At 39.3% G+C, this 26,427-nt stretch overlaps 1 protein-coding gene across 1 annotated transcript; it reads right to left on the minus strand.

Annotated features, from left to right (window-relative positions):
- Positions 1-4,103: 4,103 nt before the first annotated feature.
- On the minus strand, positions 4,104-12,350 carry CCDC160 (coiled-coil domain containing 160). The gene is made up of 3 exons (XM_081564245.1): positions 12,023-12,350; positions 10,861-10,918; positions 4,104-5,149 (listed from the first exon to the last, which is right to left on the minus strand). Exons 1-3 carry the CDS (start codon positions 12,166-12,168, stop codon positions 4,151-4,153), a joined length of 1,203 nt encoding a protein of 400 aa, XP_081420371.1. The 5' UTR covers positions 12,169-12,350; the 3' UTR covers positions 4,104-4,150.
- Between the last annotated feature and the right edge of the window lie 14,077 nt (positions 12,351-26,427).

Genomic DNA, 26,427 nt, shown 5'->3' on the forward strand with positions numbered 1-26,427 from the left:
GAAAGTCCATCATGACAGATTCACTACTTTGGCTTAAGGCTTCATACACTAATAAAATCAAAATATTCCCTTCCCCCCTGCAACTTGTTGCATCTTCCCAAATATATCACACATCATTGATACATATCTTATGAATGAGTTTATCGTATTTCTCCATAGAACACAATTTGAGGGTCAATAAGTATAAAAAGCTTAATGAAAATAATAGCTGGGAGGAGACAGATGGACTTGATCAACTTCCCCTTGTCAGTTATATAATAATAATAATAATAATAATAAAGATGGTGGTATTTACTGACTATATGTGATCTCATCTTATCCTTCTGACAACACTATTTATTAACCCCATCCTGCAAAGTGAGAAAATTGAGCTATAGGGAATCACACAACTTGACCAGTCACAGGGCTAGTAAGTAGATAACCAAAGTTTGGGCATTTCATCTCTGTGTTACACTGCTTCTTGAAGACAGGACCCTCTGTGGTGTTTCTGTTTCATATGTCTCTTTGAAATCGGACCACTTACAGTGGACTTAGATGGGTACTATGAAGAAAATCTCTTAGATCTTTCATTTCCAAAACAAAAATGATGGCACCCACAGGTACAGTGGCACCAGTAAAAAAAATTTTCCTGCAGTTTGTTATCTGGAATGTCGTGTTTATGTCATGAGAACTTCATTCTCCAGTTTATCTGCAAAGAGCTGGAATCCAGGCAGTTTTCAGAGTAGAACCTCGAATGGGGCTTTAAAACGTAGTCAGCAGAATGTAACATCGTGGTGTTCTAATTCATTGCTGTTAAAAAGAGTTTTCTTTGAAGCCAAATAGACTTTCCACATTCACATTCCAGAAATGCCCCTGCCCCTGCCCCCATGCTTTGCCTGGAAAAATCCTTCTTATCCTTCAAGGCCCAGCTCAAATGTCACCTCCTTTATGAAGTCCTTCCCAGCCCCACAGGCAGAATTAATTGATCCTCCTCTGTGCTCCCACAGCACTTTGTATTAGCACTGCTAGTAGAGCCCTTGCCACATTGTTTTAGTTAGTTGCATAAGTAAGGTCCCTGAGGTCAGAGACCTGTCTTACTCATAAATCCTTTTATCCCCATATCCCTGGCCTAGCTCATAACACATTTCATCAAATCTAAAACCCCATTGATTGTAAGATACACCATTATTTTATGAACTACTAAGAGAGATTTAAAAAACCAAACACAGACAATTATACTATGACATGCCATCAATTTAAAGATGTGTCCCAAATTTAGGGATGTTTATTTATTTATTTATTTGGGGCTTCCCAGGTGGTGCTAGTGGTAAAGAAGCTGCCTGACAATGCAGGAGACAAAAGAGATGCAGGTTTGATCCCTGGGTTGGGAAGATCCCCTGGAGAAGGAAATGGCAACCCACTCCAGTATTCTTACCTGGAGAATCCCAAGGACAGAGGAACCTGGTGGGGTGCAGTCGGAGGGGTCGCAAAGAGTCATACATGACTGAAGCAACTTAGCACTTAGTATATATATGTCTTAGAAGTGATTAACTATGGTAATAACTGCTCAGCAAATGTTTCTAGAACTGGGTTGTAAACTCAAGGTGGAGCAGCTATTCCTAGAGCCCATTTTTGAATAATTGTGGAATTGGGAGTTGATAGGAATGGTGTGCATTTGTATTGCTGATTTCAAATATTTTACCCAACATATTGAAGGGATAAGTGGCTTGACATGCCATTCCTGTTAAGAAACACCACCACATTGCTCATTCAATGGACTAGAAGGTACAGTGACAATATGTTCTGATCTAAATTGGGGGCCACCTAATGCCCACAATCACACAAATGAGTGTGATTACAGAGACAATGGGACAGGGTATTTGCAACAGCCTTGATTCTGGTTCTGTAAGCCAATTCAATCCACTGCTGTTCCCATCTGCCCATGAAGATGAACAGTAACTTCTCAGCTTGCTGCAGCCCTGCTTTGAAAAAGTAAAGCATCAAAAGATATGGTCCTTTCTCAGCTCCAAACTGTTGGCTCTCCTTGGCCCTCTGGACTTGGTGATTTTATATTGTTCTCCCTGGATTGTTTCTGGTTCTAGGCTTTCTAAAGGGTCTTTCCACAGGGTGAAACTTGCTGGGACTCATCATCCCAGGCTGTCTCGTCAGGAGACTGTTTCAGTTCCATGCTAGAAATACAAAGCCCCCCATCCAACAGCTGGGCTAAGTGATGCACTTATCTTTTCTGCAGCTCTCAAAACCACACTCCTTCCTCACCCCCCAAGCACTCATAAACACACACACATGCAAGATAAACGAAGCTGTCACCAAAGACTATTGATGTGTGGTTGGTTGATAAGAGATTCTAGAGTAAAAACTCCTCTTTAAAAATTGAAATATACTAAGAGGATGGAGCATAATAGCTTAATACAATTTGTGAAATATTTTAAACATGTAAGCTTATGTGCACACTAGCAGTCAGGGGCTGAGGGTCTTTGTCGGGGTAGGAAAGACCCTGGGTTGGAAGCAGTGACTATTAAAAACCTGAAAGTCAGCTTCCTCTTTGAGCAGGCTGCCAGCTCCTGGGTGAAGCTATCAGGATGAAGTCAGAAAGTTCCAAAGATGATTATCTTCCAATTTAATCCAATCTTCCCAGGCCAGGCAAGTTCTGCTCAACTCCAGGTCAACCTAGTTTCTCTCTATTCAAGTGCCTTCCCTGACCTTAATGAGTAAAAAGGAATCAAGAGAAAGGAGAAGAAATAATCTCATTTATTCCCTCTCCTGATTTATTATTGACATGGTATTCGGAGATGTTCAAACTATAAAAAAGAGCCTTTGTGCATTTGCTTTGAAGGGAGAAGCTCTGTAAAGTAGGTGCCCTGAAGCATTAAGAGCTGAACACTTCCAAAGCCATAGGTAGTTACACTTGTGATTAAAATCACTGTGATGAAATCACAGAATGTTAGAACTGAACAGAATCTGGATGATAGATCTACTTCTACATTTTATAGATGAGGACTTTTAGGTCTAGAAGGTTAATTAGCTAGTTAGTAACAACAAAGCAGGTCCTAGAACTCAGATGTCTAGACTCCCAGTCTGGGGATTTCCCATGAGGGAAAATACTTGAACCCTTACAACTGTATCTCACCATCACAGGCTGTAATTACATTTGGCTCACTGGACTTAAAAATACCATGCAAATAGAGCTCCAATTACAAAAAAAATCTTGACCAATACAAACAAACGCAACAATCTACTGGCCCAGAGTCTCCACCAAAGGCCTGAGGCAGTACATTTTTATTCTTTTTAAGTAAAAAGAAACTGTCATTGTCTGGGCTCTTTACACAGCTGGATTCCTGTATAAATCAAGCCAGCTCAGTTAAAGCTTACCTAGATGACATCCAACACCTTTCACTCCATCTCAGCCAGCTGGTGAAGTAAACTGGGCAGGAAGCTTACGAAATTTCCCCTGGTAGAATTTTGGAAGAACTGTGTCAACATCGCCCCTTGCTGGTCAATATAAGAAAAGGCAAAAGCCAAGGCTGGCAAAATCAGGGCTCTAGCCAAGGTCACAGCCATGTCTCTAAGCTGTCTTCCAGTCTATGGGAACCATGGCCAGGTCAAGTGAGAAAGCATGGGGAAAACAGCAGGAAGGAGGAAAAGCCTGCATTTGGGGGAGATGTTTATCTATTCCTAATTAAGGATAGATCTCAGGGAAAGCAGACACATTTTCAGTATCCTGTTGAGTCTTTAAGTCCCATATACACATTATACTTACATCCATAAATGAAATTTTTATTGTTAATATCAACGAACACAGACATAAGAATATTCATGTGCCAAGGAAATATTGCTCACAAGATCACAAATGTCTGTTGATTTGTATTTATCAATGATTTGGTGAATCACTATTATGTCTCTGAGTTAAAATATATATATATAAGGAGGTTTCTGAAGCTTCATTTCTATTTGGACTTAGGCAATAAATTCATTAGAAAGCGAAAGCAGAAGCTTTGAAGTTAACGTCTATAGCCTTTATGGATAGCCTGATTCACCAAACATGAAAACTATACCCCGTCTCACACATTTTAAGTCATACACAAGGAAAGCACAAGAAACACTGATTTGGCTCAATGATTTGCCCAATGAAAGGGTGTTTTATTTTCTTTTGTTAAGTTTTAAAGAAATCCTCCATAAAGTTGTCAGAGGTACCTGATGGTATTACAGAAGCAAAGTGTTTCTTAAGCAATTCCAGGGCTCTGTTATTTCTTGCTTGTAGGCTCTTTTCTGTTATCAGTTCATTTTTGATGGCACTGAGTTCTCCACGGATCTTTTCTATTTCTAAATCATAATACAATTTCATTTCTTCTTTTAGGAGTGTATTTTTAAACTCAGTCTGCTGCTTTAACTTCTTAATAGCTTCTTTTAAATCCTTGTTCTCAAGGCTCAATTTGTGGATGACCTCTTTGGCTTGCCAGAGCTCTTCAGTTAAGTTTTGAATACTTGCTGCTTTTTCCGAGAGGTCATTTCTTAAAGCTTGAAGCTCCCAGTATTTCTTGGAAGTTTCCACCCCTGCTTCTTGAAAATTTAGGGGTTTTGTGGAGACTTCATTTTTGGAATTCAAAAGTTGTTTTTCTGCACTTTCAAATTCTTCTTCAATTTTTCTGCATCTCATATCAAGCACTTCCAGCTCTTCATTCAAAACATTCCTGCGAAGTTTTGAAGACATTCCTTCGATGTACTTCTTTTTCTTGTCTTTTTGTAGTGGAGTTGATAACTCCTCTGTACCACAGGTAGGAAGCTCTTCTGTGCTATTAAAGCTTTCTTCAGTTGCAATGTCCAAATTAGATGATTTACAGGAGGCAGAATTTGTGTCTGCCTCACTCTTTGCCATGTTTATAATTGTCTCGATTAAATTTGGTTTTCGCTCATTTTCATTTGGTTCGGAAATAAATTCCTCCCTTTTAAATTTATTTTCTTCTGGAAACTTCCCACTAGACAAATTAAATATTCTTGCCATTCTCTTGGTCTTATCTGAAGTCAGCTGTTCAGAACATTCCAGCTGAGCAGCTTTGTCTAGAATATCCTGTGTACTGAGAAGAGGAGGAAACATATTCTCCTTCCAGTGTTTTCTCCTAGCATCCATTTCTTCAGGCACCTCTTCCAATTCCTGAAAAACAAAATTTAAAATCAAGGCACATATTTATACTGGCAGCTGGGATAGTGGAAAGAACTAAGAATCCTGGCCCATTGGTGAAAGAACCTAAATATTTGAGGGCTGGCACTCCCTCTAATTCACCACGCGACTCAGGCCTCAGTTCCCTCTATTACAAATGGAAAAGGCTAAACTGGCTAAGTTCTACAGACCCTTCCAGCTTTAAAGTTCTCTGATCCTAGGAAGTATAACCAATAAATGGACAAGCTTGGCTTGGCTATTTATTATAGAGAAAATAATCCTATGAGAAAGCAACATGAAAACAGACTGTTTCAAAACAGTATAAGTGATTTTTAATTAATAGGTAAGCCTGTGTTTCCAATGTGCTTGATTTTTTTTTCTAGTTCTATTTGGTTGGACTACTGTTTATTCATTCTTTAAAGTGACTAAAACATCAGTGCTTAATGCAATGTGAGCTGCTTTTGGTAAAGTATACCATTCAGACTTCCTTATGACTAACTCTGCCAAATGCCCTTCTGTCTTGACCTGTAAATTCCTGTTATTCCAGTCTTGGGCTTTGCTTTTAGGCAAGACTGCCAAGTGTACAGAATTCAATCCATTTTGACAGCAACTTCATGATGAGAACCGAATGTCAACAATTGGAAATACTAATGCCACCGAATGGGTTTCTTTTTCCAAGATACTGACTCCAAGTATAATTTTTGGATGAAAAATTAGCATGTTAAACCACAACCAACTTTCTAAATTTACAAAAGTTACAGGATATTTATTTTGTTTCAAAGGGAGTGTTCCCTATTCAAAGAGAGTCCATAACATACAGGTTTCCTAAAACACAAAAATACTTGATCAGTGACTACTTTTGAAAAAAGGGAGAAAGAAGGACCCAAGCAGCACACTGATGGGCCACTGGCATCTGAAGCCACCAAACTGGTGACTGCAGTTACCACTAAAGGGTGGGAAGAAAAAGGAGGGGATCACTTTATTCATTTTAACATTAAATTGCTGCAATATATTTGCAACATCAGCACTGAGAAAAACCAAAGTATGTTTGCATCTATTTTTCCTATGCACACAAATGTAGTTTTATCTTGGTAACAAAAATGGCAGTTGTGTTTATTTTTAAATTAATTTTTTAATATTATTAAAGAGTATAAATGTTATATTAATATAATATTTCATATAAAGATGCTAATAGTCATGCATGTTATCTGTAAAACTTTGGAAAATACAGAAAATCACACACACACACACAGAAATATTCCTCATGATCCCATGGCACTGAGATAACCACTCTTTGGTATATCACTTCTTGATTTATTTTTAACAAATATAGCTTAAATTCTAACAAATTTTTCTTGCTACAGACAATGAGAGAATAAACTCAATACCTACATGCCTGACACCTTCCCCTCAAAAGAAGAGGGAAGGTAACTCATTATACCCAAGGATATATCTCCACTGACAAGTATTTGGCTTTGAGGAAAGGAAAAGGTACAAATATTCAGTGAAGGTGTTAAAATGATTGGTTCAAAAGCCATAACCCAAACTTTAAGGTTAGTCAATCAGACCACAGAAGTAAGTCGAGACTTGAAATTCATGATATGTATCAATATTTGCCGTTGGAGCATCCTCTGCTTTCTCTTGAAATAGTCCTCTCTGACTTTGTTATCCTATTAGTCACCATCCAGAAGCATCAATGATGTATCTGCCCTTAGAGAGGAAGATGACCATAATCGCACTTGCTCTCCTCTCTAGAAATATGAATGCAAATGCTGGGGATTATTACAGTGATCATAAAGGAAAGGAACAGAGAAAAGAGAAAAGATGCTAATTGCCAGTCACAGTTTTTAGCAGTCAAATTTTTACCAGACAACTCTCTAAGAGTTTAAAAATGCATCTAGGGAATTCCCTGGCAGTCCAGTGGTTAGAACTGCATGCTTTCACTGCTGAGGGCTCAGGTTCCAACCGTGGTTGGGGTACTAAGATCCCACAAGTTGTGCAGAGTGGCCCAAAAAATGCTTCTAATCAGGTGGCAGTGGGAGAGAAATTATTATTATTCTTCCTACCAAATTCTGAGTGAAAGGTATCGGTGAGGTTGATCAGGGAAGAGGTGTGCAGCAGGGCAAGTCAGGTGAGGCCACTTTATACTTGGAGATAGCAATAATGACAAATCTGAGATAGAGGTCTGGGTGTAGATAAAGGCTAAAATAGAAAGCTCTTTTCATTAATGATTTTGCACCTTGGAAAAGTCACCTCTATCTCCAACCCTCTCATAAATCTCTGGCTATATATATATATATATATTTTTTTTTTTTTCCAGTGTCACTACCTTTCTTTCCTGGGCCTCTGTACAATTTCCTGATACAGCCAATGCTTTTCACAGAACTGGGAAGAGTCCACTTATTTTCTAACTGAGGCTCAAAGAAGTTAAGTGACTTGTCCAAGTCCTCACAGCCTATAGTGGTAAAACTGAGACCCTGTCTCCCAGGTCAGCGCTTATTCTAAAATTTCTCTTTATTCTTCTGATAGGTTTCATTCCACAGATTGAAAGAAAACAACCCACTATTTTCAGAGCTTAGGTGTTTTTTAAAGGGCCACAAAAGGAGAGAGGAAAAATGAATGGAGGAGGGTAAGGAGAATTGCATGTCACATATCAAAGGACAGAAAGAGAAAGGTTTGAAAAGCCTTTTGGAATTTCCCTCCCCTGGCTTACACAGGGCAGGGTCAAGAGGTCTCTGAACTGCTTCTTTCTCTCTCCCTTTCTTTCTTTCCTTTCTCTTTCTTTTTTTCCTCTTTCATTGGCAAGATATGCTTTAAGGGATTGTTCCCAAATCGAGTCACAGAGAATGGCAAAGCCCAGACTGGGGGTAAAAGGTTCCAGGCTCATTTTCTCTTCACAAATTGTGCTCTTTGTTTTTTCCGCGGAACAAGTATGACATTAGTATTCTCTGGCAAAGACAAGAAATATGCTTTGAGACAATGACACTCCTTCCTCTAGTCTGGCATGGCAGCCATTTTGCTTTCAATAAACTTGACTAGGTAATTTGTTGCAGAATAAGGCAAATCAAACCAGAGCCATTATTGAGAGAATAAGCATGCCTTTTTAGTGGGTCAATTGCGAACACTTTTTATTACAAGTGCCTACCCAACACAATATTGGGTGTTGAAGGACCGAAGGGTAGGGGAAGGAGGTCCAAGAGAAATCAAACACTTAAAGAAACAAATAGCCAGAACACAGGAAAACAATATAGAGTCATATGACAAAAATGACGTTAATAGTCCTCTAAGCCAGTGATCTCCCAGAAGTCTTTGGGACTGCATGCTTGTCCATTATATGGCTACATGTATTCATTTGTGTCTAACGTGAATTGATAATGGACTCCTGATTATTCTAGTTAGTGTCTCTCTAAAAACATCACCATTCATCCTTTGGTGACTTCCTTATTTTTGCAAAGGTAAAGTAGTAGTGTATCTTAGTGGAGTAAGGAAATTTATTGACTCATGGAAATGGTTTCTACTCACCTCAAGAATTTGGGAACCACTGATAAAATAAATTGAAAATGATTTATAATGTAATATAACATTGTGTAATTGTTGAGAGCTAAGTGAAGAGTGATCACTTATTATGGATTTTTAGGTAAACTATTACATAAAAATCTTAGGTGAATGCATATCTGTCTTCAAATAGCTCCAGAAACTAATACACTTTTTATTGTGAAAGGAGAAACCCACTAAACGATCTCATTTTCATTTTCAAGGTATGGGGCCCTGGGGAATATGCTCATATTAAGATGGATAAGTGATCAAATATAGGAAATCTAATTATTTTCTAAAATATTCATACTTTAAATCACATGCTTTAGGGAAATTTGATGACATAAAAATCAAAGATCTTTTTTCTCTATTTCCTTATCTCATTTACATTAGATTTTATTTCAAAATGTCAGGAGCATCTCTTTTGCATAAATCTCGATCTGCCTGCAAAAGGCAAATATTCTTCCAGGCAGGGGGAGCCAGGGACGGGGAAACCTCCAGCTTTTTCCCATCCTGCAACAGTGCTTTGCCCCAAACTTTGTAAACTGGGAGTGATGTTTAGAAAAGGTCATTTCCAACCTGTGATAGACAACCTTATGTCATAACCCTCAGCCCTTCAGCCACACTCAAATAAAACTGTGGCTTTTAATCACAGCTTAGGGGCAGTAAGGGGGAAGACAAAAGGCCCTTCTTAGCCTAGGGAATTTTTTCCCATTATTCTTGGATGGTTTTAGTTCTCTCAACGCTCAGAAAAACTGGTTGGCCAAGATAGGAATAGAAAAGTTTGTACAAAGAAGATCACTGGCCTTCCTTCATTGCCCAACTGTCCAATCTGTTCTCACATAAAAGCAGTAGTTCTCAACCTATTTTTCTGCTTCCCCTGTTCCCAAGCACAAAACAGTGCCACCGTTACTCTCTTCCCTTGCTCCAGAAGATTCTGACCTGCCCCCTCTATTGGAGCTTCTCCATTATGAGGACTCTCCAAAGCTGTCTGAAAGAAGGTGGGTAAACATGTTTTGCCGTGCAAAATTGTGGGGAAGAAGGAAAAGAAAGTTCTTGAGAAAGGAATTGTGTCAACTCTAATGAAAAAAAAAAAAGACTGAAGAAGTCAGATATCTTGGCTCCCACATTTTAGAACTTCGTAAAAACTCATCTTTTGTGAACCTCAGTTTCTTCAGGTGTAATATACGGCCAATATACCTTTTTCCAGGTGGTTAAGAGAAATTAGTGAAAACGAAAATGCAAGCAATTTTATACTGTACACAATGGGTTTTGTTCTTTTTTAGATTTTCCTTATCTTCCCTTGGAACATCAACCAACAACCCAACCCTTCTCCAAAGATATGTGCTTCAGAGTTGCCAGTCTGAAGTCATCAGACCTCAGAAAAAGCCAGTTTAAGAAAAAGAAAGTACATTAAGGTAAGTAGAGGGGAACTTAAACTTGAATCTTACATTAATTTGAGCTGTATATTCATGGAAGAATTAGCCCTAAATCCTGTAAGTTGTTGATGTCCCCAGATTTCCAAGCTAAACTGATTCTAAGCAGAAGAGTGGTAGTCTTTCTACACCAAAGAGATTTACATTTTTTAAATCATTAATTGCTTTGCCATGAACTTACCAAATGTCCCAGTCTTTTTCAGAGTCACCAATAAACATCTTAGAAATATTACAATTGGGACATCAGTTTGAAGATTAGCAAGGATGACTCTGCAAGTTTTTTCTGTGCTTCAGCATCATTTCATACAGTTTCATTTTACCAATATGCTGAGATCTCCTGGCATCTTATTCATCATTGTACCCCTTGTTGTTGCCTGACATATAGTAGCTCTCAATAAATATTTGTTGAGTGAATAATTCTTAATATTCTTCCCGAAAATTCTATAATGTTTTGATTCTAATTGAGTTTCTGTAAATACTTGTAATTTCTCCTTTGGCTTATGAGGTTTTTGGGGTGGCATTTTAGGGAAAGAACTTTTATTTTTCCCTCAAAGTTTATTTGGCTCAGCTAAAGTCTTTAGGACACTTTTCTTTTGTATTTCTATGAGGCATTTTTGATAGCGTACTGACAGTGCAGACTAATGGTCTTGTTAAAAGATTGAAGATTTATGTTGGGTGAGGCTCTGTGCTTCTCAACACCCATAGCAAGCTCTCAGCCAGCACAACGGTACTTACAGTTCCTGAAGTCCGAGGTCTTCTGTTGGTTGCCGCTGCTCTCCTTCTCCAGGTTGGACTGAAAAAGAAAATGCCACAGCTTAATTAGAAAATATAATTTACCAGAATGCCCAAATCTGTGTTAATATCTGAGATGTAGCTTAAAATTACAAGTGATAGCCTTAATGTTGTTTGGCTGATCTGAAATGCAACATCAGACACTTTGAAGCAAGTTTTCATTTTAACTTGTCAACCCAATTTCCCAGCTATTACGCCGTTAAGTCTTCCTTCCTCCAGCAACGCAAATATCAGATGGGAGGACAATCATGGTGGCATCTTACTCAACACTGTACCATCTTGCTTTTAGCAACTACTGAACAAATGAGCCACCACTGGCAGCCACAGCAGCATGCTTGTTAGTAAGGAGCATGCCAAGAGCCACGTTAGCAGAGGCTGGAGCCAAAGCCTTGGCTCCCTCCTCCAGAGTGTCCAGTTATTTTGAAAAACCATTAAAAAGGAAAGTGATCCTGATTTTTGCCTTAATCTTTCAGGGTCCTCACATATGAGCCAAGTGTCCACTTCATGGGACAAACTGTCTCGTCTATTGTTTGGCGGATATTGAGAGTGAAGCCAAGAACCATTGAAAACTGGGCCCTGTGAACGGTTCTTACCCTCAATTCTTTGTTATTAGTGTGGAATTACTCCTTCTAGAAGAAAAGATACAAAGTCACCTTAATTCTGAAAGGCTGAGTACATTATTAGTATGAAAGTCACATTTTTACTATAAAGCTGCATCTAAGCATGCAGAGTTTGGGGGTTTTCTCTGTAAATGGTTAACTAAACTCCTGCCACCGCAGCTTCCCATGCAGAGGAGATGGTAAGGCTCGGGTGCTGCCCGGGAGGCCACTGCAGGTGACACCTCCCACCTCCCCAGGCCCTACCCTCACCTACCCCTTGGCTGGGAGGAAGCAGGGACGAGGCCTGACCCCACTCCTTCCACACCCCGACTTCCACGCCCAGTCACCTTCGTTCCCAAACGCCCGCCAGTTCCTGGCCGGAGCCCTGAAGAGCGAGGAAACCGCAGTGGGCGTCGAGGCGAGGAGCACGGTGCCTCCGCCCGGGTCACCCAGGGAGGGCGAGGGGCGAACCTGGGAAGCCCCGGCCTGACTGGGCGCAGACGTACCTGGCGGCGTGGGTGGAGTCCAGTGGGCCCTGGTCCTTCTTCCCCGAAGATGGTCTCCAGCGGCGGGCAGATGACCTGGGTTCGGCGCTGGCCACAGCGACCCGGCCGCGCCGGCCGGGGGCAGAGCCTCTGCAGTGCAGCGCCATCGTGGGCCGTGCCGTTGCCTGACAACCGGCCTGCCCGATTTAAAGGGACCCGCGCGCCGCTGCCCGGCGCGCGGGGCCCGGCGCTGCCTGGCGGTAGTCACAGCCCGCCCGAGCACCGAGAAGGCCCGGTGGGGCGGGCGCTGCGGTGGGTTCTGCCTGTACGAAAGCCGAGCTTGAAGAGCAGGAGGGAAGAGTCAGGGCGGGAAGGAGTGAGAAACTGCGAGGCAGCCCCGCCCATGGGTGGGCCTATTACGGAGGGTCTGGGTGACTCACAAAGCCACCTGGACACTGCGATTGTTGGGGAGGAGGGAGTGGCACATGGATAATCCCTAGGCCTGCAGTTTAGTGACGTTCCCTCGAGGACGGTCAGCTCTGGAAGGTCGCCTGGATTTGGTTCAGAGTCCCTGACAACGTGGGAATTGCACACCCCACCCCCCACGCACATCCTTGCTAGTCAGCACAATGGTCTGGCCGGAATTCCTGCCTCTGACCAAGGTTCTAAGGGCCTGTATGAGGAAAGCATGTGTCCTGGTCGCTCGCCTATGGGAGACCAGGCTGGTTCCCCAGCTAGCCCATGGGATCCTCACCCATCACCCAGGAATATCTCTAAACCACTCTTGCCCCTATTTGAATTTAAAACCAGTTGCTGGCAACGGGGCTTCCCTGATGGCTCAGATGGTAAAGAATCCGCCTCCAATGCAGGAGACCTGGGTTCAATCCCTGGGTTGGAAAGATCCCCTGGAGGAGAGCATGGCAACCCACTCCAGTTTTCTTGAAGGCAGCTATTCCAACACTGGGCTTCCCTGGTGGCTCAGACAGTAAAGAATCTGCCTATAATACGGGAGACATGGGTTCGATCCCTGGGTTGGGAAGATCCCCTGGAGAAGGGCTTGGCAACTCACTCCAGTATTCTTGCCTGGAGAATCCCATGGACAGAGGAGCCTGGAAAGTTACAGTCCATGGGGTTGCAAAGAGTCACATAGGACTGAGCGACTAACACACACACACACACACACACACACACATGCCGGGAGCCAGCTCACGAGATCCCCACTCATGACAGAGTCATGAGGAGAAGGACTGGCGAGCAGAGCAACTCAGGCCTCAGGGATTCTCGAGAGGCTGCCTCAGTGCTCACCTTAAAGATGACATCTCTCTTTCTGATGCTTGCTATAATAAACCTCTTCCTATTTTCTGTGACTTAGGCAAAAGGCCTTTCCTGATTCCCTTCTAAAATAGATCATTCTGAAACCTCCAATCAACAAGGCCCTTGAACGGTAGCACCCTAAATAAAATTATCTGGGATATAGAGTATGCTGATCTAAATTCCTTTTGCTAACATATTGGTTTGTTTAATAAATGTACCTGTGCCTTTGGAGCTAATGTGCATAACTGCTCCCTAGTAATAAAACAGCATTGAGAGCCTCCGCACAGAAAGCCCCTATGGGCACAAAACCCTTCACAGGAAAAAAGGCTTGTTAGGAAATACAAAAAATATTGTTTTATGAAACTGTTACTTAATCTATATTTACTCACTATGTTTTTACTCTTAACATATTTAGCCTATATAATGAAAGCATAATAGTTAGAGATTTATATAAGTAGAAGTTTAGCTTTAATACAAATAATAAGACAATTGTTGATTTAACTGATGATTCTTACTTAGAGCTGAATTTCAGCTTGCTGTTCTTTGACTTTATGGAACTACATTATTTTCTGTTAAGCTCAAGGCATGGAGTAAATTACCAAAAACAGGTTTTACCTTAAAACTTCCTGTTGATGAATTCTTTCCTGATGTGCCCGATACAAAAGTGTTCTGACTGATCAACCCTTATCAATGGAGAGTCACAAGGTGTTAGCAGGCCACCAGGCCAGAAGACAATGTAAACAAAATGAGGCTTTTTGTAACTAAAGACGTGCAAACGGCTTCGATGAGGGTCGAAACTGCTGGCCCATTGAGCTAACTTGATAGGACCATTAAGATATACCCATTAAGCTAAGTTTGTATGTTCCTTGAGCCAAGTTGGTATGTCCCTTAAGCTGAATTGGTATGACTCTATACTTTACATTTGTTTCTATATACCACTAAAAATATAAAAGCTGTCTTAAAAACAATAAAGTTAGAAGACACTTGGAAATGCCGAGACTCACTGTGTCTTCTCATTCGTATTGCCGACACCGTCCATCCTGAGGGAACCCCTGGACCTGCTGGAGCTGGACTCCGGCACACACACACACACACACACACACTCACACACACAGAGTCTAATGCTACTGGCAGTGTAAAGTGGTTTCCTTTGATCAGCCCCCAAGCTACTCTCTTCCAGCTTCAAAGGTTGCTCACAATTTTCCTGATTTGGTTGGGGAACAAGCCCATGTTCTTCATCATGTGATAGATTTAAGTCCTACTATTTTGTCAAATAGATTAATGATCTCTTCAGACTTTGATTAGCCTTGTTGCAAATGATGATTCTTCCATCATCAAATTGGCTACACACACTGACAATGCACCTTGGCTATAGTCTGATTGGTACCCAGCCTGGGCTTAACAGAAAGATGGACCAGACAAAGGTTGTGAGGCCTGAAACAGAGAGGGACTGGAGTGTCCAAAATAGTAATCCTTGTGACTTTTAGGAAACCTGGTATTTTCTAGAAAGTAGGAAGGTGAAAAGAAACTTTGGCTCTGGAATCTCAAGTGAGAGGAGGTTTATACACATTTTAAAAATGACGGTCTAAGGGCTTCCCTGGTGGTCTAGTGATTAAGAATCCACCTACCAATGCAGGGGACACCATTTCGATCCCTAGTGCTGGAAGATGCCACGTGCCAGAGAGCAACTAAAGCCTATGTGCCGCAACTACTGGGTCACTGTAACTGGAGAAAGCCCGCATGTAGCAACAAAGACCCAGTGCAGCCAAAAATACACAAACAAATAAATCTTAAAAAAATAAATAAAGAGAAAAGGATGTTAAAAAAGAAAGTGACAGTCTAATTTTTCAAGACCTAGCAAGGGAATGACTTAGAAACAAGACCAGGATTCATTTCAAAACTTCTTGGGAATCAGATCTAACAGGTGTTTGGTGGCTGACAATGTTGCGTTCAGGTGCCCAGAGGCCTAGTTCTCAGTCTCTTTTTCCTCCTTAGAGAACCAATGTCAACAAGAGTTGGTGACAGGAAGAGGCTCAGTGCCAACACTGATTTTGTTATGGACCCCATCAGAATTAGTTTCTGGGGTTCTGACAAAACTACTTTCCTTGACATTTAGTCTCCAAACTACTTTGCATTTTATCATGTCTATTTTCATTCTTTTAAAAGGACTTCATTTTCCCCCCTGATATAAGATCCTTTATTAATATGATAAAAGAATGTTTCCTAGTTGCTCTGTGCATCAGTTTCCCTGTTCATACAATAGGAGTTATAATTGTACCTAACTCATAGGAGTGTTGTGAGGATTGGGTGAGTTAGTATCTTTAAAACCCTTAGAGTAATCCCTGACATGTTGTTGTCCAGTTGCTAAGTCGTGTCCGTCTATTTGTGACCCCATGGACTGCAGCATGTCAGACTCCTCTGTCCTCCACTATCTCCCAGAGTTTGCTCCAATTCATATCCACTGAGACGGTTATGCTATCTAACCATCTCATCCTTTGCTACCCCTTTCTCACATAGCCAACCCTATATAAATGTTTGCTATTATCATTAGTACTAATATTATCTTGTCTTATAAATTCATTACCCTCCTAAAATATAAATATAAACACACTGATGGAGGGCACTTCTATGGCATTCCAGTGGTGAGGACTCTGCTTCTGTTGCAGGAGGTCACTCCTTCATATAGTCAAGTATCAAATGGCAGAGTGTAAACAACAGTGAGGACAGAGTTTTGTTATTTGAAGGTTCTCAGACTTGGAGATAGATTTTTCAAATATGGAAGACAGAAAACAGTTTACCCCTCTAGAACCTTTATCAATACCAAAACAACAAGGCACCTGATAATAACAAGATCATACACTCACACAATGGAACCCAATCTTCTTGTTTTACCAAGTAGGATATTAAGACTCAGACAAGTAATGTGATTTACTCCTTGATCACACAGCAAAATAAGCTTCTTTTTAATCTCCCTGGCAAACTTGCTTGAGTAGTCTCAAATGCAGGATATTTGGGAGAATGAAAAAATACACATTTATTGATATATGCATCATGTTTATAAATATTTAAATTATTCATGCAGATAATAACAGCGAATATTTCTTGCACTTCATATCCTATACATCAGCAGATTCTGTTGGCTGTACCTTCATAATGTATTCAGGATCTGATGGCTTCTCACTGTCTCTATTGTCACTACTCTGATCCTGACCCCCACCATCTCTTGCCTGGACTATAGCAATAGCCTCCTAACTGTTTCCACACTTGACCTATATTAGTTTCTTATGGCTGGCATATCAAAGTATCACAAACTGGGCACTTAAAACAACAGACACTTATTCTCTCATAGTTCTAGAGGCTAGCAGTCTGAAATCAGGGTGTCGTTAGGGCTGACTCCTTCTTGAGCTTCTGAGGAACAGTGTGTCTATCCTAACTTCTGGGGGTTGCCAGCCATCTGTCGCCTTCCCTGGCTTGTAGACACATCATTCCTATCTCTGCCTCTGTCTTCTTGTGGTGTTCTTATGTGTTTGTGTGTCTCCACATAGCTGTCTCTTCTCTGTGTGTCTGTGTGCCCAAAGTCCCCTCCTCTTGTAAGAATGTTAGTTAACTGGGTTAGGGCCCACGTTAATTCAGTACGACCTCATCTTAACTTGATTATATTTGCAAAGACCCTGTTTCTAACAAGAGCACATTCATAGGTACAGGAAGAGGGGTAAGGATGTGATCATATCTTTTGGGGGGGACACAATTTAACTCACAACCCCCTCACCATCTATTCTCAACACAGATCCAGAGAGACTGTTATAAAATACTAAGTCAGACCATGTTAACACTCTGCTCAAAAGCCTACAAAGGCTTTCAGTTTGACTTGTAGTAAAAACCAAAATCCTTATTGACTTGTACTAAAAACCAAAATCCTTATAACAGCCTACAAGGTCCTACAGGATTTGCATGGAGAATCCCCACCCCCCCTTTCTCCACTCCCACCTCCATACAATACCTCTTTGACCTCCTCTCCTGCCACTTTGTCCCTTGATGATGCCACTCTAGCAATACTGGCTGCCTTGTTCCTATAACACCTAGGCACCCTCTCACCGTTAGGGATTTGGCTGCCTGTTCCCTCTGCCTTGAATGCTCTTCAAAAGGTACATGATATTCACATATCTTATTGCCTTATACCTTCCTCAAGTGTTTGTTCAAATCTTAGCTTCTCTGTGAGGCCTACCCTGACCCTTCTATTTAATCCTGTCAACTTTCAACCTCTCCAGCATTTCCACTTCTCCTTATCCTACTCTACTTGAAAAAATATAACACTTTATCACTTTTGAACGTACTATACTGCTTTTCTTCTGTGCTCTCCATCCACCCCACTTCCAGGTTGCACTACACTATGCTCCAAGAGGCCACGATCTTTGATTTGTTCACTGATACATCCCAAGCATCAAAGTGCCTGGCACGTGCTAAGCACGAACAAATATTTGTTGAATAGGTGAATGAATGAATGAAGCTCACACCTTATGCCAGGAATGATTCCTTTAACTTTCACAAAAATCATATGACCTAGGTGCTATTACTGCCTACAGTTTTGGATGAGAAAACTGGGCCACAAAAAGGTTAAGTAACTAAATGCCTAAGGTCACAGGGTTAGTGAGCAGCAGAGCTGGGGTTTGAACTCAGGAAAGTCTGGTTTTCAACAACTATGCAGCATTGACACATAAAGGGCATCTGACCACAAGTGCCTGGGAGACCCTGCATGTCTTGTTCTGACATTCACGTTTTGCAACTGCAGGTGATGCAAAGTAACCATTTTAAACTATTGTCATATGTTGCTGAGATAGTTTGATGTTGTTTGTAGATTGCACTGAACAAACTCCATTGCACTGGAGACTTGTTATCTGGGGTCAGATACCAGCTTCACCACTTAGCTATTATGCATCTTTGAACAAATTGGTTAACTTCTTTCTATGCCAGATTCTTCATTGGTAAATGGGGAGTAATTATAGTACCTACTTCACAGGGTGGCTTTGAGGATAAATTAGTTAATATATGTAAAGCAATTAGAACTGCACTTGGTAAACAGAAAGCACTCAACAAGCCTTAGCCACTGCTGGTAGTAGTGGTGGATAGTAAAATTGTATAATGAAGGTATCAAATTTTGATCCAGTCTTGGCTGTAATACAGAAGTTGTTATACAGACAAGACTTATCTTTGGTGTTAGAAGTTAGATTAATAGTTATCTTAGGGGAGATAGTGACTGAGAAAGGGTACCAGGTAGGCTTTTGGGGTTTTGGTAATGTTCTATTATTTCTTGACCTGGGCATTGGTTATATGGATGCTTTTACATGTAAAAAAAACCATGAATTGTACACTTGAGATTTGCAAATTTTTTTGAGTACCTCAATAAATATTTTATTTAAAAGCAACTGAATCCAGCCTTAGATGACTTTCTTCTAGTGTCTCTACTCTTTTTCTTCAAATTCACCCCATCTTCCATTTATTCAAGCAACAATTGTAGAGAACATATATGTTTTATGTATACATATATAAATTGAATCACTTTGCTGCACACCTGAAACTAACACAGTTATTGTAAATCAACTATACTTCAATTTAAAAATAAGTTTTAAAAATCAATTGACTATACATTTTAGGATTTATTTCTGCACTTTCAATTCTATCCCTTTGATCTATATGTATATCTTTGTACCAGTACAACACTGTCTTGGTTACTGTAGTGCTGTAGTCAGTTTTGAAATTGGGATATGCAAGTCCTTCTACTTTGTTCTATTTCAAGGTTGTTTTGGTTGTTTTGATCTCCCTGGATTTCCATATGAATTTTACAATCAACCTGTCAGTCTCCACAAAGAAATCACCTGAGATTTTGATAGGAATTGCCTCGAATCTGTAGATCAAGTTGGGTTGCATACTGTTCTATGATATATACGTTTCCCATTCTTTTTCTTTAAATATTTTTGCTTTCTTATGTTTTTTTAATATGTCTCAGTAAATAACTGGTTGTATGTTTCTAAGACCAATCTGTCATCTTTGTTCATTTCAGCTAGTTAAATACTTTAAATACTTAAATATTTGGCTTAACTTTGTAGCCTTATTTTTGTTCTATAAGCTCCTCTTTACCACATTTCTTTCCTTTCTTTCTTACCTTTTTTTATTTCACGGTTTTCTTTTCTTTTAATCCCAAGATTATGCCCTCTGATTTTATTTTTAAATAGTTATTAATTCCTGAGACTGAAATATGAAAACCTACAAAAATTTAGAACTAATCAACACTCTTCAGACAACAAAAGGACCTTTAAATACTAGGTTCATTTACTGCTCCCTCTCAGTTTGTGCTGTTATCATATCCTAATTCTATATATTTATATACTTTAACCCACTAAGAATTATTTTTATACAGTTAATATTTATTTAGATTTATTCATATGTTTTCACTTGTTTTGCTCTGTTCTTCTTTCTATATCTCTGGCATCCGCAATAACTTATTTTGCCTTTGGAATTTCCTTAAATGAGATTCCACTGGTGGCAATTCCTCTCATTATATTTCACCGTCTTAGTTGAAAGATATTTCTGCAAGGCATACACTTGTAGGTTGATAGTTCTTTTCCATTAGCACATTAAAGCTATAATTCAATTGTCTTTTGGTTCCACCATTGTTGGGAATCAGCTGTCAGTTAGCTGTCTGATGTCTCTCCTTTCTTTGAAAGTAATCTGTGTTATTTCTCTGGCTGCTTTACTCTGTATCTCTGCTTAGTTCTGAAAAGCTCTTAGCTATTACTTCTACTTTCTTTTTAGAACTCTGATTAAGTGTATTAATTCAGATCTATCACTCTAAATTCCAAGTTTCTTTCTTGGAAATTTTGCTTTATTTTATCTGTTGATTTTTTTGATCAGAAAAAAATTTATTATAACATCTACTAGATGTTATATTATACAACTTGGATCAAAACTTATCAAATAGCAAAGCCTGTCTATAAAATCACTTTGTAGACTCTTTCATATATTTTACCTCTTTGCCTCTCTGTGCTGATTTCTGATTTTTTTTTTTAAAAAAACGGAGGGACTTCTCTGGTGATCCAGTGGTTAAGACTCCACTCTTCCACTGCAAGGGACGTGGGTTGGATTCCTTTGTGGGGAAACTAAGATCCTACATCCCACACACCATATGCAGTGTGGCCAAAAAATTGAGATATTATTGACGTATGGCATTGTATCAGTTTCAGGTGTACTACAAAGTGATTTGATATTTGTATATATTGTGACATGATCAACATGATAAATCTAGTTAACATCTATTACCACCACAGTTATAATTTTTTTCTTGTGGTGAGAACTTTTAAGATTTATTGTCTTATAAATTATTTCTTCTGAAATGTCTTCCAATAAACTAATTCTCTAATTAATTGTGTCTAATTTGCTGTTAATCTCTTCAGTTTGAGTTCCTAATTTCAATCTTGATTTTTTTTAACTTTCAGAAGTTTAATGAAATAATTTTTCAAATATGGTCATTCTTTAGAATTTCTTGTTTCTCACACACATTTTTATTTCTTTAAACATAATAAGTATAGATCTTCATATTCTGTGTTTAATAATTCCAAAATCTAAATTATTTCAGCATATGGCTCTGTTGTCTGGTACTTTCGCTAATTCTCACTTATGGTAATTCAATTCCTTTTTTGATTATTAACTTTTTTTGTGAGCTGCTCATTTTCCTTATAAAATAATTTGTACAAATTCTTTGCGATCTTGGACAAAGAATCTATGTTTGCTTTTGCTAATTGTCTGGAACATTAACTTGCCAGAATCACTTTAAATTTATGACTAGAGATATCTTGGAGAAGGAAATGGCAACCCACTCCAGTATTCTTGCCTGGAGAATGCCATGGACAGAGGAGCCTGGCAGGTCCATGGGGTCACAAGAGTTGGGCATGACTTAGCAACCAATACCACCACCAGAGATATCTTGAGTCACCCCAGCGGTGTGATTTGGGGCTACAAGATGACAGTTTCTGGGTCATCTTTTTCCTCCTTGTCCTGCTTGACATCATCAAGAAAATATTCCTTTGTAGTCCCTGGGTAAGTGGGTGGGAAAGCAAGTTAAGTTCTCCTTTATTGAGGGTTTATTCCTCTGGGGCACCAATTTAATAGAAAAAGACTTCTATTAGACTGTTCACCTTTAATTGGTCCCTGGGCTTGCGTCTTTTACCCCAATGTTTTAGATTGCTTTTGCAAAGTTGAACTCCTCAATCACCCAAATTTCTCAGTTGTTTTCAGGACAAAGCTGATTTCATGACTTCACTTCTCTGTGTTCCCAGAGTCTCAGAGGTTTTATCCCGATAATTTCTTACCTTGCAGATCTTCAAGGCTTTTTCAGTGGATGTTTTCTATCTATGAACTGTACTTTCTGTCATCTTCAGCAGTGATGACATGCCAGAAACAGAAAGCCTATACTCCCTCTTTGGCCCACATCAACACAGCTTTTGGATTCACTAAAACCTTTCACAGAGATCAGAAAAGATCACTCAACTGCCATATCGATTTGACATACTTTTCATTCCTATCGAATTCAATCTCTCCATGGTTTCTGACACACCTGATTATATTCCTTCTTTCTTGGAATCAGATTCTGCTTTCACAACACCTCACTTTGCTATACAGCTCATCAGTGACCACTTCTCATGGCTCATATCTGACTCCTCATTTCTACATTTCCTCTGCCACCATTCTACCTTCACCTACTAACATCTATCTCTTATATTACTTCAGCAGCCTTCTTGTGATGTCCTCTACCCACTCTTCTCTCCAACCAATTCATTCTCCCCACAGCAACCAGAGTGATCTTTTAAAAATGAAAATTATTAGGATCTTGGGATTAACATACACCCACTGCTGCTGCTGCTAAGTCGCTTCAGTCGTGTCTGACTCTTCGCAACCCCATGGACAGTAGCCTTCCAGGCTCCTCCGTCTATGGGATTGTCCAGGCAAGAGTACTGGAGTGGGGTGCCATTGCCTTCTCCCATACACCCGCTACTACATACAAAATAGATAACCAATAAGGATCTATGGTATAACACAGGAAACTCTGCTCAATATTCTGTAACAACCTGAATGGGAAAAGAATCTGAAGAAGAGTGAATGTATGTATATGTATAGCTGAATCACTATGCTGTAAACCTGAAACCAACACAACATTGTAAATCAACTATACTTCAATAAAAAATTTAAAAAATAGAGTTCTTTGAGAACAACATAAAAAATAAAAATGAAAATTAGGTCATGTCATTTTGCCTGGGCCAAACCCTTCAAAGCACTGCATTTGGTAGATAAATTTCAAACTATTTACCATTATCCATAACCACAAACTTTATATAATCTAATTCCAGATTATATATGGCTAATTGTCCCCTTATTTAATGCTATAGACAAGCTGATTTTTTTTTCGGTTCCTCAAACATGTTACACTCTTTCTCACCTCAGATTCTTGCAGTTGCTGTTCCCTCTTCCTGGAATACTGTTTCCATGCTTTTTACATGACTAACTTCTATTTATGGTTTCCTATCTCACCTTTAACTGTAAATTTGTCAGAGACTTCTCCTAACCACCTAATCTAATGGCATCCTGTTCTTTTCCTTTAGAAAGTTTATCCTAATTTGTGATTAAATATTTATTGTAGGTTTATTTATTTAAAGTCTCTTCCCCCAATTATCTTTTTTTTTTTTATAAATTTATTTATTTTAGTTGGGGGCTAATTACTTTACAATATTGTAATAGTTTTTGCCATACATTGACATGAATCAGCCATGGGTTTACATGTGTTCCCCTTCCTGGACCCCCCACCCACCTCCCTCCCCATCCCATCCCTCTGGGTCATCCCATTGCCCCGGCCCTGAGCCCTTGTCTCATGCATCGAACATGGAATGGTGTTCTCTTTCACATACGATAATATACATGTTTCAATGCTATTCTCCCAGAACGTCCCACCCTCACCTTCTCCCTCAGAGTCCATAAAATTGTTCCATGCATCTGTGTCTCTTATTCTGTCTCGCATATAGGGTTATCGTTACCATCTTTCAAATTCCATATATATGCATTAGTATACTGTATTGTTGTTTTTCTTTCTGGCTTACTTCACTCTGTATAATGGGCTCCAGTTTCATCCATCTCAGTAGAACCGGTTCAAATGTATTTTTTTTAATGGCTGAGTAATATTCCATTGTGTATATGTACCACAGCTTCCTTATCCATTCGTCTGCTGATGGACATCTAGGTTGCTTGCTTCCATGTCCTGGCTATTGTAAACAGTGCTGCGATGAACATTGGGGTACACGTGTCTCTTTCAATTCTGGTTTCCTCGGTGTATATGCCCAGCAGTGGGATTGCTGGGTCATATGGCAGTTCTATTCCCAGTTTTTTAAGGAATCTCCACACTGTTCTCCATAGTGGCTGTACTAGTTTGCATTCCCACCAACAGTGTAAGAGGGTTCCCTTTTCTCCACACCCTCTCCAGCATTTATTGCTTGTAGACTTTTGGATAGCAGCCATTCTGACTGGTGTGAAATGATACCTCATTGTGGTTTTGATTTGCATTTCTCTAATAATGAGTGATGTTGAGCATCTTTTCATGTGTTTGTTAGCCATCTGTATGTCTTCTTTGGAGAAATGTCTGTTTAGTTCTTTGGCCCATTTTTTGATTGGGTCGTTTATTTTTCTGGAATTCAGCTGCAGAAGTTGCTTGTATATTTTTGAGATTAATTGTTTGTCTGTTGCTTCATTTGCTATTATTTTCTCCCATTCTGAAGGCTGTCTTTTCACCTTGCTTATAGTTTCCTTTGTTGTGCAAAAGCTTTTAATTTTAATTAGGTCCCATTTGTTTATTTTTGCTTTTATTTCCAATATTCTGGGAGGTGGGTCATGGAGGATCCTGCTGTGATTTATGTCGGAGAGTGTTTTGCCTATGTTTTCCTCTAGGAGTTTTATAGTTTCTGGTCTTACGTTTAGATCTTTAATCCATTTTGAGTTTATTTTTGTGTACGGTGTTAGGAAGTGTTCTAGTTTCATTCTTTTACAAGTGGTTGACCAGTTTTCCCAGCACCACTTGTTAAAGAGATTGTCTTTTCTCCATTGTATATTCTTGCCTCCTTTGTCGAAGATAAGGTGTCCATATGTGCGTGGGTTTATCTCTGGGCTTTCTATTTTGTTCCATTGATCTATATTTCTATCTTTGTGCCAGTACCATACTGTCTTGATGACTGTGGCTTTGTAGTAGAGCCTGAAGTCAGGCAGGTTGATTCCTCCAGTTCCATTCTTCTTCCTCAAGATTGCTTTGGCTATTCAAGGTTTCTTATATTTCCATACAAATTGTGAGATGATTTGTTCTAGTTCTGTGAAAAATACCATTGGTAGCTTGATAGGGATTGCATTGAATCTATAGATTGCTTTGGGTAGTATACTCATTTTCACTATATTAATTCTTCCAATCCATGAACATGGTATATTTCTCCATCTATTTGTGTCCTCTTTGATTTCTTTCATCAGTGTTTTATAGTTTTCTATATATAAGTCTTTTGTTTCTTTAGGTAGATATATTCCTAAGTATTTTATTCTTTTTGTTGCAATGGTGAATGGTATTGTTTCCTTAATTTCTCTTTCTGTTTTCTCATTCTTGGAGTATAGGAATGCAAGGGATTTCTGTGTGTTAATTTTATATCCTGCAACTTTACTATATTCATTGATCAACTCTAGTAATTTTCTAGTAGAGTCTTTAGGGTTTTCTATGTAGAGGATCATGTCATCTGCAAACAGTGAGAGTTTTACTTCTTCTTTTCCTATCTGTATTCCTTTTATTTCTTTTTCAGCTCTGATTGCTGTGGCCAAAACTTCCAAAACTATGTTGAATAGTAGTGGTGAGAGTGGGCATCCTTGCCTTGTTCCTGACTTTAGGGGAAATGCTTTCAATTTTTCACCATTGAGGATAATGTTTGCCGTGGGTTTGTCATATATAGCTTTTATTATGTTGAGATATGTTCCTTCTATTCCTGCTTTCTGGAGGGTTTTTATCATAAATGGATGCTGAATTTTGTCAAAGGCTTTTTCTGCATCTATTGAGATAACCATATGGTTTTTTTCTTTCAATTTGTTAATGTGGTGTATTACATTGATTGATTTGCGGATGTTAAAAAAACCTTGCATTCCTGGGATAAAACCCACTTGGTCATGATGTATGATCTTTTTAATATGATGTTGGATTCTGTTTGCTAGAATTTTATTAAGGATTTTTGCATCTATGTTCATCAGTGATATTGGCCTGTAGTTTTCCTTTTTTGTGACATCTTTGTCTGGTTTTGGAATTAGGGTGATGGTGGCCTCATAGAATGAGTTTGGAAGTTTACCATCTTCTGCAATTTTCTGGAAGAGTTTGAGTAGGATAGGTGTTAGCTCTTTAAATTTTTGGTAGAATTCCGCTGTGAAGCCATCTGGTCCTGGGCTTTTGTTTGCTGGAAGATTTCTGATTACAGTTTCGATTTCCGTGCTTGTGATGGGTCTGTTAAGATCTTCTATTTCTTCCTGGTTCAGTTTTGGAAAGTTATACTTTTCTAAGAATTTGTCCATTTCTTCCAAGTTGTCCATTTTATTGGCATATAGCTGTTGGTAGTAGTCTCTTATGATCCTTTGTATTTCTGTGGAGTCTGTTGTGATCTCTCCATTTTCATTTCTAATTTTGTTGATCTGATTCTTCTCCCGTTGTTTCTTGATGAGTCTGGCTAATGGCTTGTCAATTTTGTTTATCTTCTCGAAAAACCAGCTTTTAGTTTTGTTGATTTTTGCTATGGTCTCTTTTGTTTCTTTTGCATTTATTTCTGCCCTAATTTTTAAGATTTCTTTCCTTCTACTGACCCTGGGGTTTTTCATTTCTTCCTTCTCTAGTTGCTTTAGGTGTAGAGTTAGTTGATTTTATTTGATTTTTTTCTTGTTTCTTGAGGTACGCCTGTATTGCTATGAACCTTCCCCTTAGTATTGCTTTTACAGTGTCCCATAGGATTTGGGTTGTTGTGTTTTCATTTTCATTCGTTTCTATGCATAATTTGATTTCTTTTTTG

The sequence above is a fragment of the Giraffa tippelskirchi genome, chromosome X, assembly GCF_054371585.1.
Source record: "Giraffa tippelskirchi isolate mGirTip1 chromosome X, T2T-mGirTip1v1.2.pri, whole genome shotgun sequence".
Lineage (NCBI taxonomy): Eukaryota > Metazoa > Chordata > Mammalia > Artiodactyla > Giraffidae > Giraffa > Giraffa tippelskirchi.

Coding starts and splice junctions, on each gene's coding strand:
- CCDC160 (XM_081564245.1), bottom strand. CDS start 12,168: ATGGCGCTGCACTGCAGAGGCTCTGCCCCCGGCCGGCGCGGCCGGGTC. Junction 10,919..12,022: donor GACTCCACCCACGCCGCCAG/GTACGTCTGCGC, acceptor TTTCTTTTTCAG/TCCAACCTGGAGAAGGAGAG. Junction 5,150..10,860: donor GACCTCGGACTTCAGGAACT/GTAAGTACCGTT, acceptor TTTGTTTTTCAG/GAATTGGAAGAGGTGCCTGA.